Source organism: Microtus pennsylvanicus, chromosome 1 (genome assembly GCF_037038515.1).
Source record: "Microtus pennsylvanicus isolate mMicPen1 chromosome 1, mMicPen1.hap1, whole genome shotgun sequence".
Lineage (NCBI taxonomy): Eukaryota > Metazoa > Chordata > Mammalia > Rodentia > Cricetidae > Microtus > Microtus pennsylvanicus.
Window position 1 is genome coordinate 125,869,226 of NC_134579.1, and position 13,731 is coordinate 125,882,956.

A 13,731-nucleotide genomic window follows, 5' to 3' on the forward strand; every position below is an offset into this window, starting at 1 on the left:
TATCACCTATAACACTGCAGGGGACATCACTGTCATCTATAACACTGCAGGGGACACCACGGTCACCTATAACACTGCAGGGGACACCACTGTCACGTAAACACTGCAGGGGACATCACTGTCACCTATAACACTGCAGGAGACACCACTGTCACCTATAACAATGCAGGGGACATCACTGTCACCTAAAACACTGCAGGGGACATCACTGTCACCTATAACACTGCAGGGGACATCACGGGTCACCTATAACACTGCAGGGGACATCACTGTCACCTATAACACTGCAGAGGATACCACCGGTCACCTATAACACTGCAGGGGACACCACCAGTCACCTATAACACTGCAGGAGACACCACTGTCATCTATAACACTGCAGGGGACATCACTGTCACCTATAACACTGCAGGGGACACCACAGGTCACCTATAACACTGCAGAGGACATTACTATCACCTATAACACTTCAGGGGACATCACTGTCATCTATAACACTGCAGGGGACACCCCTGGTCACCTACAACACTGCAGGGGACACCACTGTCACCTATAACACTGCAGGAGACACCACGGTCACCTATAACACTGCAGGGGACACCACTGTCACCTATACACTGCAGGGGACACATGGGTCACCTATAACACTGCAGGAGAAACCACGGTCACCTATAACACTGCAGGGGACATCACTGTCATCTATAACACTGCAGGGGACACCACTGGTTACCTATAACACTGCAGGGGACACCACCGGTCACCTATAACACTGCAAGGGACACCACTGGTCACCTATAACACTGCAGGGGACACCACCGGTCACCTATAACACTGCAGGGGACACCCCTGGTCACCTACAACACTGCAGGGGACACCACCGGTCACCTACAACACTGCGGGGGACACAACTGGTCACCTATAACCCTGCAGGGGATACCACTGGTCACCTATAACACTGCAGGAGACACCACGGGTCACCTATAACACTGCAGGGGATACCACTGGTCACCTATAACACTGCAGGGGACACCACGGGTCATCTATAACACTGCAGAGGATATCACTGGTCACCTATAACACTGCAGGAGACACCACTGTCACCTATAACACTGCAGGGAACACCACTGTCATCTATAACACTGCAGGGGACACCACGGTCACCTATAACACTGCAGGGGACATCACTGTCATCTATAACACTGCAGGGGACACCACTGTCATCTATAACACTGCAGGGGACACCACGGTCACCTATAACACTGCAGGGGACACCACTGGTCACCTATAACACTGCAGGGGATACCACTGGTCACCTATAACACTGCAGGGGACACCACGGGTCACCTATAACACTTCAGGGGACACCACAGTCACCTATAACACTGCAGGGGACATCACTGTCATCTATAATACTGCAGGGAACACCACGCGTCACCTATAACACTGCAGAGGACACCACAGGTCACCTATAACACTGCAGGGGACACCACTGTCATCTATAACACTGCAGGGAACACCACGGGTCACCTATAACACTGCAGGGGACATCACTGTCATCTATAACACTGCAGGGAACACTACAGGTCACCTATAACACTGCAGGGGACATCACTGTCATCTATAATACTGCAGGGAACACCACGGGTCATCTATAACACTGCAGAGGATATCACTGTCATCTATAATACTGCAGGGAACACCACGGGTCATCTATAACACTGCAGAGGATATCACTGTCATCTATAACACTGCAGGGAACACCACGGGTCATCTATAACACTGCAGAGGATATCACTGTCATCTATAACACTGCAGGGGCCACCACAGTCACCTATAACACTGCAGGGGACACCACAGGTCACCTATAACACTGCAGGGGACATCACTGTCATCTATAACACTGCAGGGGCCACCACAGTCACCTATAACACTGCAGGGGACACCACAGGTCACCTATAACACTGCAGGGGACATCACTGTCATCTATAATAATGCAGGGAACACCACGGGTCATCTATAACACTGCAGAGGATATCACTGTCATCTATAATACTGCAGGGAACACCACGGGTCATCTATAACACTGCAGAGGATATCACTGGTCACCTATAACACTGCAGGGGACACCACTGTCACCTATAACACTGCAGGGAACACCACGGGTCATCTATAACACTGCAGAGGATATCACTGGTCACCTATAACACTGCAGGGGACATCACTGTCATCTATAACACTGCAGGGGACACCACTGTCATCTATAACACTGCAGGGGACACCACGGTCACCTATAACACTGCAGGGGACACCACTGGTCACCTATAACACTGCAGGGGATACCACTGTCATCTATAACACTGCAGGGGACATCACTGTCATCTATAACACTGCAGGGAACACCACGGGTCATCTATAACACTGCAGAGGATATCACTGGTCACCTATAACACTGCAGGGGACACCACTGTCATCTATAACACTGCAGGGGCCACCACAGTCACCTATAACACTGCAGGGGACACCACAGGTCACCTATAACACTGCAGGGGACACCACTGTCATCTATAACACTGCAGGGAACACCATGGGTCACCAACAACACTGCAAAGACACTGTATAGTTTCAGGGCTGCATGTGGCTGAGGGCACTTGAGTTCATGACCAGGGCTGGTGAGGTGACGGATGTGACCTATGTAGGTGACCTGCAGTGTCAGCTGACACCTGAGTGAGAGCACATGTGAATACACACACGTACCCATATATGCACACATGCAGACATGCACAGAGAGACACAGTGCACACATACACATGCAATAGGCCCATGCACTTGTATGCATAGCCATTTGTACACTCAGTAGTATACACAATGAAACATATACACACATGCACAGGCTTCTATATATACAGATATCTGCATAACATGTGCTCATTTAAACTTACACAAGCACACATGGACTTATATGCATGTTCACATGTATGTGCTGACACACACATGTACACTATGCTGACAGGTAGGGTGTAGCGAGACTTATCCCTGTGTACTGTGACCAAGGCCTCCTGTGGGCTGCTGAACTATCCTGACCAGTCATGACCTACCAGGCATGTGACAAGCACACAGAGGCAGGCCATCCCAACTTGAGATCCATGAGAATATCTTCTGGGTGTTTCCCACAGCCTCTGGAGAACCAGTGGAGCTGGGAAGAGACAGGGTGGATCCCCCTGTGGGATCTGATCAGGTCTATGAATCAGCCTGGGGCTCCTGCTCATCAGCAGAGAGCATCCTGGGAAAGGGTGCTCAGCCTGCCTCCTGGACCCAGCTGCCCACTGCCCATTGAAGCCCACAGCAGTAAGTGCCCTGGTAGGTGAAGCACCCACGCCAGCCTTGTCCTGGCCTGCCCAGTCACACACTTGTCCATACCTGAACCTCTTCAAGGTCTGCGTCTTGTCACATCCCCTGCTCCAAGTCCTTTGTCCTGTGACTCTAGACGTCTGTGTGTAGTCTCCCTTTCCTGAGGGCCAGAGGATCTGGTACCCCCTTTCTGCCCTTGCTCTTTTAGACTCCCCCCTACCAACCCTGCCATGTCCTTGCCATCTTCCCATACTAGTTCCTTTGGTAGTTTTCTCGTTTGGATCTGTATGTACTGCAGTGCAGATATGAAGGCCAGAGCACAGGTTTTCTCCCGCCGTCTGGGTACTGGAACTCAGGCACACTTACGGAATAGTCATGGGGTATTATCTCCTGTCACTCACAGTGGTTTGCTGGGATTGCCATGAACTTGTGCATATTTGTGTGTGCACAGTTATCTATATTAGTATGTGTGAGTTAGGTCCTTGATGGTATTTGTGAGCTCTTGTGTGTGCATATACATGTGTGCCCACAGTTTGTAGTCTGTACTTGTGCGTGTGTCTTCATTTGAGTATATATTTGCTGTATGTGTGTGTAATGTGTGGGCTTTGTAAGTGTGTGTGTGTGTGAATGTGTTTGGGGTGCTCCAATTTGTGTCCCTCTGTGTGCAGGCAGGCATCTATGTTTGTGCAGATGAGTTTTGTGAATTAAGGACACTGGGAATAGAGGCATATGGTAAACTTATAATGTGAGCGTCCCCACAAGTCATGGCTGAACCGGTGGTCATGTTATGCCCAGGGAGACATCACTCTTGCTTGGAGGACTGGGGGTTGATCCTGAGGCCATGGTGTCACACCCAGCTTACTGCTTTCTGATAGGTTCACACTTCTGGCTGAGATGTTGTTGCCTGACTAGTTGTCCCTTGCCTAGAATAAATCAAGAGAGAGTTGACATACGATGTTTGAAAAAGGAGGTCAAGTTTGGCTCACTTGGCTGTCTTAAGAATCTCTGCGTGTGGGGATGAGGAGACACTGGGGAGGAGGGAGAGGAGGTACAGGGGAGGAGGGAGAGGAGGAATGGGGGTGGTGAGGAGGCACTGGGGAGGAGGGAGAAGAGGCACTGGGGAGGAGGGAAGAGGCACTGGGGAGGAGGGAGAGGAGGAATGGGGTGGTGAGGAGACACTGGGGAGGAGGGAGAGGAGGCACTGGGGGAGTGTATTCCACCTGAGTGGAGACAGTATAGTCTCAGGCTTTTGTGTAACTATTCCTCCCTAAGCTTGGCTTTCTATCACCAGCACAGGAGGCAGAATAGGGGGCATAGCTCCCTCTCCCTCCCGCTGCCCATGGGCTTCTGTGGGCTTTCCCTTGTCAGCTTGGGCCAGGCTAGGCTGGGACATACAGTGGCCTTTTCCACTCCAGATATTTTCTTAAGCTGTGCTTCTCAGGATGTAGCTCCAGTGTTGAGAGAGCTTTTATACTCTTATCTGATACAGAGCATAGGCCCCATGGGTTCTCAGGGAGTCCCAGCCTCCCAGCCCAGCTGCCGCCTTCCTTTATAGCCTTCCCGAAAGCCTGGTTTGCACACTCGACTCTGAAACCAAACTCTCCTCCTGCAGACCAGCTGCCTGGTGTGAGCCTGCCACTCTGGGAAAAGCTTGTCCCACAGAGAGGGAGTGCTCATCACTCTTGCCTTGCTTGGCCCTCACTCAGCTGAGAAGTGGTTACTGAGTTCCAGCAGCGCCTCAGAGCCAAAACAGTCAGGAATGTGAGCACCTGAGCATCCACCAATCCCAGGATCATGATCCAGCCCTGCCACTTTCTAGACATGTGGGTGATCTGGAGGTCATGAAATCCCTTCTCAGGGTCTCAGTCTCCTCCCCTGTGAAATGGGGCCACACAGGGTCTTGCCTCATAGGCTCATTGGATGATGAATAAAGTGAAACCCTTGTGTTCCCAGGTCTAACCTGAGCATGGGAGGGGACCTTGTCTTAGAATCCTGAGACAGAGCAGATGTCCCTGTGCCACTTGGGTCTATGATGGCACAGCTCCCTACACAGCTGGGGTGTAGACTGGCTGGGGGTGAGGGGCAGGCTTCTCGGATTCTTTGGAGCTTCACTGTCAGCTGGTGGCCGTTTGACTTAGGGCTCTTTCTTAGGAGATGTGTCAGACACTCCAAAATACATGCAGGCATGGTGTACTCCCTGTTCCTCCTCACAGTATCGACTTCCTGATTGATATATATATATATATATACACACACACACACACACACACACACACACATATATATATACACATATACATATATATGTATACACACACATATACACACATACACACACATGCGCATTTGTGGAGACATGTATTCCCAGCATATTTATTCAACAGCTGCTACAGGCCTGGCATTTTCCCAAAGGTTTGGGCTATGGATCTAGAGTGAGCAAAACACTGCCTGAGGGCACAGGCAGTCTTGCCAAGCTCCTGTTTTATGGCACACACCACTTACTTTCCAGGTGTATTAGTTACTATTCCATTCCTGTGGCATAACACCCAACAAAAGCATCTGGAGTCAGTCATGGCAGCGGGAAGATGAGGTCAGTTGGCACGCACAGTCTGGAAGTCGTGAGACACGGATGGATGCTGGCGCTCAGCTCACCTCCTTTTTGTTCACGCCGCCATCATGTAGGGGTGGGGTCCCCTCAAGCACATGTCCAGATCCTAGTTCTGCCAAGATGACAATCAGTACTGAATGTCACACTAGCCTTCACTGCCATCTTAATAGTGACTGAGTAACTGTTAGCCCAGAGACCCCCAAATGTGCCATCTGTTTCTTTGTAGAAGCTTGACAGTTCATTAGTAGGTCAGCGTGAAGGAGTGGGGTCTGCCTTATTCAGTTTCATCTCAGGATTCATCTAGAAGGCATGCTAAGCAAAGACATAGTCAGTACGGAGTGTCTCTTAGTGCACCGTCAGCCAGTTTGCCATGGACCTTCTAGATTTTTTTTTTTTTGCTTACATTCATGTGTACTTGTTTGTTTAGACAAAACCACTTTCCTGGCACTTTGTTGCTGAGACCTTTTTAATTCTGAGTTTGTGTTACCTAGTGTTCAAGACATCTCTCTGTGGTGGCAGACATTCTATGTGAGTGCCGTTTTCATCTCAGTCTGGCCTCTCTATGTAATGTTCCATGGTCCCCACCCTCTTCAGCGCTCAGGCTGTTGTTCCTGTTTTGCACTGATGGCAGTCCTGCAGGGAGTGGCTGTGTTCTGGAACCTGGCAACTGTCCTTGCTCATCTCCCTGAGATGAACTTCTGGAACGAACCCTGTTGATTCAGCTAAACCTGCAGGTTTTAAATAGGCAGACATATGTTCTAACTTGTTTGAGCACAAACCTTAAAGGTGTATGCTAGCTTGGTCTAGGCACAAGCCTTGGGGAGGAGCTCCCACCCACTGTGGTCCTGGTACCTAGTGAGTTGCTGGGCTGAGCCAGTTGGCTTTTAAATCCCAGATTCCTGAGGGGTCCAAAGCCTGTGTCCTTATTAGAACCTCCTGGAGCATTGTGAGAAAGGTGGAGCAAGCAGGTATTGTCTGGGGGTCTGGAGAGAGTTGTGGATCCCACAGATGGAGGCTCTGCCTCTCACCCATCTTGGAAACTTAGGGCTACATTCTGCTCAGTTCCTGTGCCTTAGTTTTCTTGTCTGGCAGTAAAGTGTAAAGAGAGTGGCTTCTGAGGAACCTCCTCAGAAGGGGTCTGATGTCTAGGATTTGTTTCCTCTTATTTGGAGTTGGCAGAACTGTTGCAGGGATTTGAGTGTTGCTATCATCTGACCTAGACCCAGCTCTCCTGCCCTCTTTCCCATTGCTTGTGTATGCTTTTTAGTGCTTACTTTTGCTGTTTTTAAATTCTTGAGACAAGGTCTTGCAAAGAAGTTCTGACTAGCCTAGAACTCACCATGTAGCCCAGACTAGCACTGAACTCACGGCAATCCACCCTGTTTCAGTCCCTGAAGTGTTGGGATCACAGGCATGAATCAACCACACCACACATAACAATGTCACCAGGACCACAAGCTCTCTTTTGCAGGTTCTTTGTCTCTTATATAAAAACATTTAAGAGGGGATTCATTCTTTTGGGGTTCGAGAGAGGAAATGACAGTGCAGGGGAGGTGGAGGCCTCACAGCGGTCTGCAGAAGGGAGAAGGGAAAGGAGAGAGGAAGGGCCTGTTTTCTCAGCTAGAGGCTGGGAAGGCAGGACTCAGCATTCAGTCACTGGAAATCGGGAATCTTCAGATGGAAGGAGCGTGAGGCTCTGGGCAGGGGAGTTAAGATCTATGCTGCAGAGGGAAGGAGGCTCTGGCTTAGCCTCTGTGAGCCCCTGCAGCAAGAGAGGGGCTTCTTCAGGGTGCAGCTGTTCCTTCTGCCTCCTGTCCCTCTTTCAGGCTCTTCCTGTCTCATTTACCTTTTCCTGAAATGACATTTCCCCCTTATCACCAGAGGCCTCAGCAGCTCTTAAGTCAAACTTATGCAAAGGGCCACAGCGACTGGCCAGTCGTGTCGTTTACGTAACAAGACATCACCATTCCTGTCTCAAAAGAAAGCTCTCGGCAGGTGAGGCCCCCTCTGTCTATGTCAGGATGCTGTGGCCACAGATTGTGCCATCTGCACCAGAAGAACATGGCAGAGATGTGTTGACACCCGGGAGGCTGCTTCAGAGGCCTCTGCTCACTCATGGTTAGTGAGCTTGGGTAGAACTGAGACAAGACTCAGTGGGAGGTCTTGCCTTCAAGCAAACGCTGAATGTAAGATTTTCTAGAAAGCTTAAGTGTTACAAGTTCTCTGGGAAGTGGCTGATGTAGGGCCTTGCAGCCACGAGAACTGTCAAGAAGGCCATGACAATAAGGTGGGATGGAGTTGGGGAAGGGCCCGATCTGTAACATCTGCTCATAGCAAGTCCTAAGTCCCAGGGAGAATTCAAGGGTTCCAGGCCCTCGAATGTGACCCATGACCTTGGATATAAAAATGCAAACATGGTCCCAGCTGGAGCCATCCACCATGGCACAGCATGTGTGAGGTCAGTCGCCTGTGCTACTGCAGGCTGGGGCAGACGTCAGCCTGTCTCAGACACACTGTGCTCACGGAGATGATGATAACAGCCTGAGGATGCACACCCTGTGGCTGACCCTGAGTGTAAAAACAACCAGTTGCTTAGAAGTCACCGTCCTTGGTCCCACACAGTGGGGTGTTCTCTGGCCACCAAGGACCATGTGGAGAGACTGACCCACAGAAAATCTCAGACCAGAGTCAGTCATGGTGTTTCATTTGTGTAAAAATGTTCCCTGGGATGTGTGTGTGTGTGTGTGTGTGTGTGTGTGTGTGTGTGTATGAGTGAGTGAGTGCGTGCATGTAGTCCTGAGCCCCCTCACCCCAAACCCCCATTATAACTCCTTTGCAACGGAGGTGGCCCGAACTGGTGCTTGTGTATTCCGTTGCCGGGCTGTAAGGGTCTGAAGAGGAATGAAGCCATGCCAGGATGATCTTTCCTCTCCTCCCCCACCTCCAGAGTCCTCATCCAAAGATGCTAGCTGGGAGTGTCATGAAAGGCCAGGGTGACAGTTCATCTGGATCACTGTGAGCGAGTAGCTCACACAAGACCACTTTTGGTTACTCTTGAGAGATCCAGAGTATTAGTGGCTGGTTTCCATGGTGATGGTACAAGACAAGGCCTTGCATGTACCACCCGAGTGGGGAAGACAGCAGCACAGGTGTCATGGTGACCAGCTAGACTGGGCTGGTAGCCAGCTCTGTGATGACCTGTACCCCTGCTTCTGACCTGTATGTCACACCACTGGTCCAGGATGTCACTTTCTCGGCTGTGAAGTAGCATTGTACTGAGCTCCATAAGGTGGCCTCAAGTCAGCAGTGTGACTTGCTATAGACTCAGGGTCACTGTGTTGGGCAGGTGACACACAGCAGGATCCTGTACCTGGTTATGTGTTAATCACTTCTCTTGCCACTGGATAACAGGGAGGTTTTCTCTGCTCACCATTCCAGAGCACATAGCCCACTGTGGAGCAAAGATCTCGGGCTGCCTGGACTGTGTGGGTAGACTGTTTGTTCGTATCATGGAGGATCTGAAAGCAGAGAGCTTAGGTGGGAAGCAGGACAGACTCACTTGAGGCTGCCTCCAGTGCCCATACCGCTGATGAGTCCTTATGTCTTAAAGATTTCACAGCCTTCCTAATGGGGACAAAGCATTCACACAGAGGCACCAAGGGGGGCATTCCACACTGGACCCTAAGACACATTCCGTGCCAGAATGCCCTTCTGAACCCGGAAGTGCTGCTTCCTGTCATGACTTGGCAGATAGGGCATTGGTCTGTCTCCTTTGCCCTGACATGGGCAGCCACGTCTGAGGGCAGCAGGGAACTGGGTGCTGTGGGGTGGTAGGATTGTACCTGAATCCCTCCTCATGTCTTTCCAGAACCAGCTGAAGCAGTGCTTCTCCAGGAGAGCACCTGAAACCAAGGATACTGACACCCTTGTTCACGAAGCCGACAGCCAGTATGGAACCTGGGCAGATCAACACCAGAATGGAGGCAGGTAGGAACACACCTGGGTGAGGCTCCCAGGTACCAGTTGACACAGAGGGTGCCGTGTCTGTCCTGGTTAGGTGTAGACAAAAGTTTCTGGCCTTCCTGGTCCCACAGTCATTTAGTCCCAAAGAAAAACACAGAGACTTATGTTAATTATAAATTGTTTGGCCTATTAGCTTAGGCTTATTATTAACTAATAATATTAACTAACTCTTACAACTTAAATTCACCCATAATTCTTGTCTATGTTTAGCCATGTGGCTTGGTACCTTTTCTCAGTAAGGCATTCTCGTCTTGCTTTCTCTGGTTCTGGCTGGTGACTCAGTCTCTGCCTTTCCTCTTCCCAGATTCTCCTAGTCTGGTCCTGCCTATACTTCCTGCCTGGCTACTGGCCAATCAGTGTTTTATTAAACTAATACGAGTGACAAAATTTTACAGTGTACAAGATCATTGTCCCATAGCACTTCCCCTTTTTTTCTTTTCAAAACAAGAACTCTGAATCTAATCTCCTTTGTTTAGCTTTTTTCTTCACCATTATCCATAACAACTGTAACTAACATGCTAAACAAAGACAAACATCCGTAATCCATTTTTGGGGAATGTGGGTGTAGATCTCTAGGCTACTTCCTGCTGATTGGGGTGCTGATAATCTTATGGGGACCCAAAGAAAATTTAGTATTATGGTCAAGTCTGTACTGGAGTACTCTGTGAGGCCGAATCATCTCAACCATCAGTCCTGAGACTTTTCTGGATATAAAACTCAGAGGAAATTGCTACAGAGGTGCTCTGAAATGTTGGCTTATCTGGGCCATCAGTTTCCATTGGAGATTTTCCTTGATCAAACCTTATTTTTTTTTAAACCCAGAATGAATCCACAGCCTCTCATTAGCTGTGGAAACAAAAGCAAAACCTCTTCTCCAAAGTAACATATCTTTTGACTTAAATTTTGAAGGCATTTTCAAAATATATTTTGGAAATGGATTAATCCAGCAACATTTATAAGCAGATGTCTTTGGGCAGCTGCAGCTCCTTCCTCAGCAGTCAAACAATGCAAACACAATACAATAACATACAGTATCCAGACTCTGTATTTCCAGGAATCTTTATGTGGCTTTTTTTCTTACTCTATTTCTTTTTTAAAGGACTTTCTCTATTCTTTTTCTTTTCTCTTCTACATATATTTTTAAACACACTGTAAAACGTTCTAGGGTTTTTTTTCCGGTCTAAATCTGCCTTTACTGTGTATCTCTATCTTTTTCTGACCACACGAGTCTTTAATCTGCTAAGCAGCATGGCTAGGATTAAAGCAGCAGCTTTGGCGGCTGGCTCCACCCATTCCTTGGCTTCCTGAGAGTCCATCTTCACGGCGGAAGTATGGACAGGAACCATGTTTATTGCTATAACTCTGTGGAATTTCTAGGTTCATACCACCACCAGAAAGCATGCCACTGGCTGCTCACAAACACCCTTTATGTCTTTGGTGACAGAGCCTCTTAAAGAGTTGTCATACAGTTTTTGCTGCTAACACTTAGTCAGGAAGCCTTTCTTAAAGGAGCTGAGCCTCTGCTTGCCACCAGCAAACAGAGCCAACCAGTGGTAGACTGTTACCAAGAAGCTGCGTTTGACTCTGCTCTTGTCTGTCTGTCTAGAATCCTTTTTCTTTTAAGTTTTCTCAGGCTTTATGTGGAAATTCTTGCCAAACATTTGGGTGCCATTTGTAGAGTGGAGTTTCTGTCCCTTCCAGTCCCAAAGAAACACACAGAGGCTTATATTAATTATAAACTGTTTGGCCTACTAGTTCATGCTTATTACTAATTTGCTCTTTAACCCATAATTATTTTCTATGTTTAGCCATATGGCTTGGTACCTTTTCTCAGTAAGGTATTCTCCTCTTGCTTCCTCTGGTTCTGGATGGTGACTCATTCTCTGCCTTTCCACTTCCCAGAATTCTCCTGGTCTGGTCGCCCCACTTATACTTCCTGCCTGGCTTCTGGCAAATCAGTGTTTTATTCAACTAATTATACTGTACAAAAGCATTATCCCACAGAAGTTAGAGCTTCTGTTGCTGTGATGAACACTGTGAACCAAAACAGCTTGGAGGAAAGGGTTAATTCATCTTCCACTTCCATATCGCTGTCTGTCACTGCAGGAAGTCAGGACAGCTCAGAGCAGGAACCTGGAGGCAGGAGCTGACGCAGAGGTCATGGAAGGTGCTGCTTACTGGCTTGTTCCTCATGGCTTGCTCAACCTGCTTTCTCATAAAACCCAGGACCATCTGCCCAGCAATAGCTCCACCCACAATGGACTAGGCCCTCCCCCATCAATCACTAACTAAGAAAATACCCTATAGGCTTTCCTACAGCCTGATCTTTTGGAGGCATTTTCTTAATTGAGACCCCCTCCCCTCAGATGATTATGGCTTGTGTCAAATTGACATAAAACTATTCAGCACAGAATCTATGTGGCTGGCGCAAAAAGTTCTGTATTTTAAGAAACTGTAATAGAAGAAGCAATTGTTGTATAAAGGGCATTAATTAGAAAGCCACAAAAAGATGGAAAAAAGGTAGCCTGGACATAGCCAGGAGCATGCAGGGACAGGCAGACCCTCAGGGACAGACATACAGACATCCACAATGTGACAGGGTGACTCACAGAGACAGACTGAGTAAACACTAATACCCTTGTAAACAGGAGCCAGAGGCAGACCAATGGTGCAGGTGATGGTCTGGGTACCTTGTGGTGACAATATTCCCAGGCTTGTCAAACCTGAGGTTCTCCACTTGTATCCGAGTCAACTTCACACGGGTCTTAAAACGTCTGTAGATGACTATGTCATATCACACTGTCAAAGCCTGGTCTCTACCCGCGAGGCACAGCACTGTGGTGTGTTCCTGGGGTTAGCTTTGTGCCTTGTGGGGTTTTCTACCGTGAAAGCATGCTGAAAACAGACAGCAGCCCTGGGTTCCACTCCAAGCCCAGACAATAACAGTTACTACCCAGAGAACCTTTCGGCCCCAGCACAGGTCACACCTGCATTTGTGCTTCTGTGTCTCTCTCGATGCTTTCGGATATCTGTGTGTGTTTGTATCTGCCGGCACGCACTCCACAAACTGTTCCATAAGTAGCGTGAGCATGGATGTGGCTTGCAGGACCTTCTTTTGCCTGGCTGGGAGGGAGCTCCTGGGGCAGCGGTTTAAAACTGCTGAACCCACCCCTTCCTCTGGGGAGCAGGTTGGATAAGATGGACCTCCCCATCGGGCACCTTCCTCCTCCATAGAAAAGGTCGGTGCTCTTCATCTGCTGCAGGCTCAGTTCATGCCTGACTGACCAGTCCTGTGATCTATGGACATCATGCAAGACTGGGAAACTGAGGCTCACAGAGAAGCAGGGACCTGAGTAAAGAACATGTATATCAGTAGCTGAACTGGGCTTAAACCCAGGCCCCATCTCTCCCACTGCTAGGGGCTCTCACTGCTCCACTGGGTCACTGCTGGGGGTGCTGACTGCCCCACTGGGTCACTGCTGGGGGTGCTGACCGCCCCACTGGGTCACTGCTGGGGGTGCTGACCGCCCCACTGGGTCACTGCTGGGGGTGCTGACCGCCCCACTGGGTCACTGCTGGGGGTGCTGACTGCCCCACTGGGTCACTGCTGGGGGTGCTGACTGCCCCACTGGGTCACTGCTGGGGGTGCTGACTGCCCCACTGGGTCACTGCTGGGGGTGCTGACTACCCCACTGGGTCACTGCTGGGGTTGCTGACCGCTCCGCTGGGTCACTGCTGGGATTGCTGACCAC

At 49.4% G+C, this 13,731-nt stretch overlaps 1 protein-coding gene across 3 annotated transcripts in view; it reads left to right on the forward strand.

The window, feature by feature from the left end:
• The window catches only part of Kiaa1671 (KIAA1671 ortholog), a 108,884-nt gene that overhangs the window by 80,869 nt on the left and 14,284 nt on the right, over nt 1–13,731 (forward strand). For all 3 annotated transcript variants that reach the window (XM_075983354.1, XM_075983372.1, XM_075983363.1), the window contains one exon: nt 9,825–9,943. In XM_075983354.1, the coding sequence (XP_075839469.1) occupies nt 9,825–9,943 (119 nt within the window). The remainder of the gene's footprint in view (nt 1–9,824; nt 9,944–13,731) is intronic.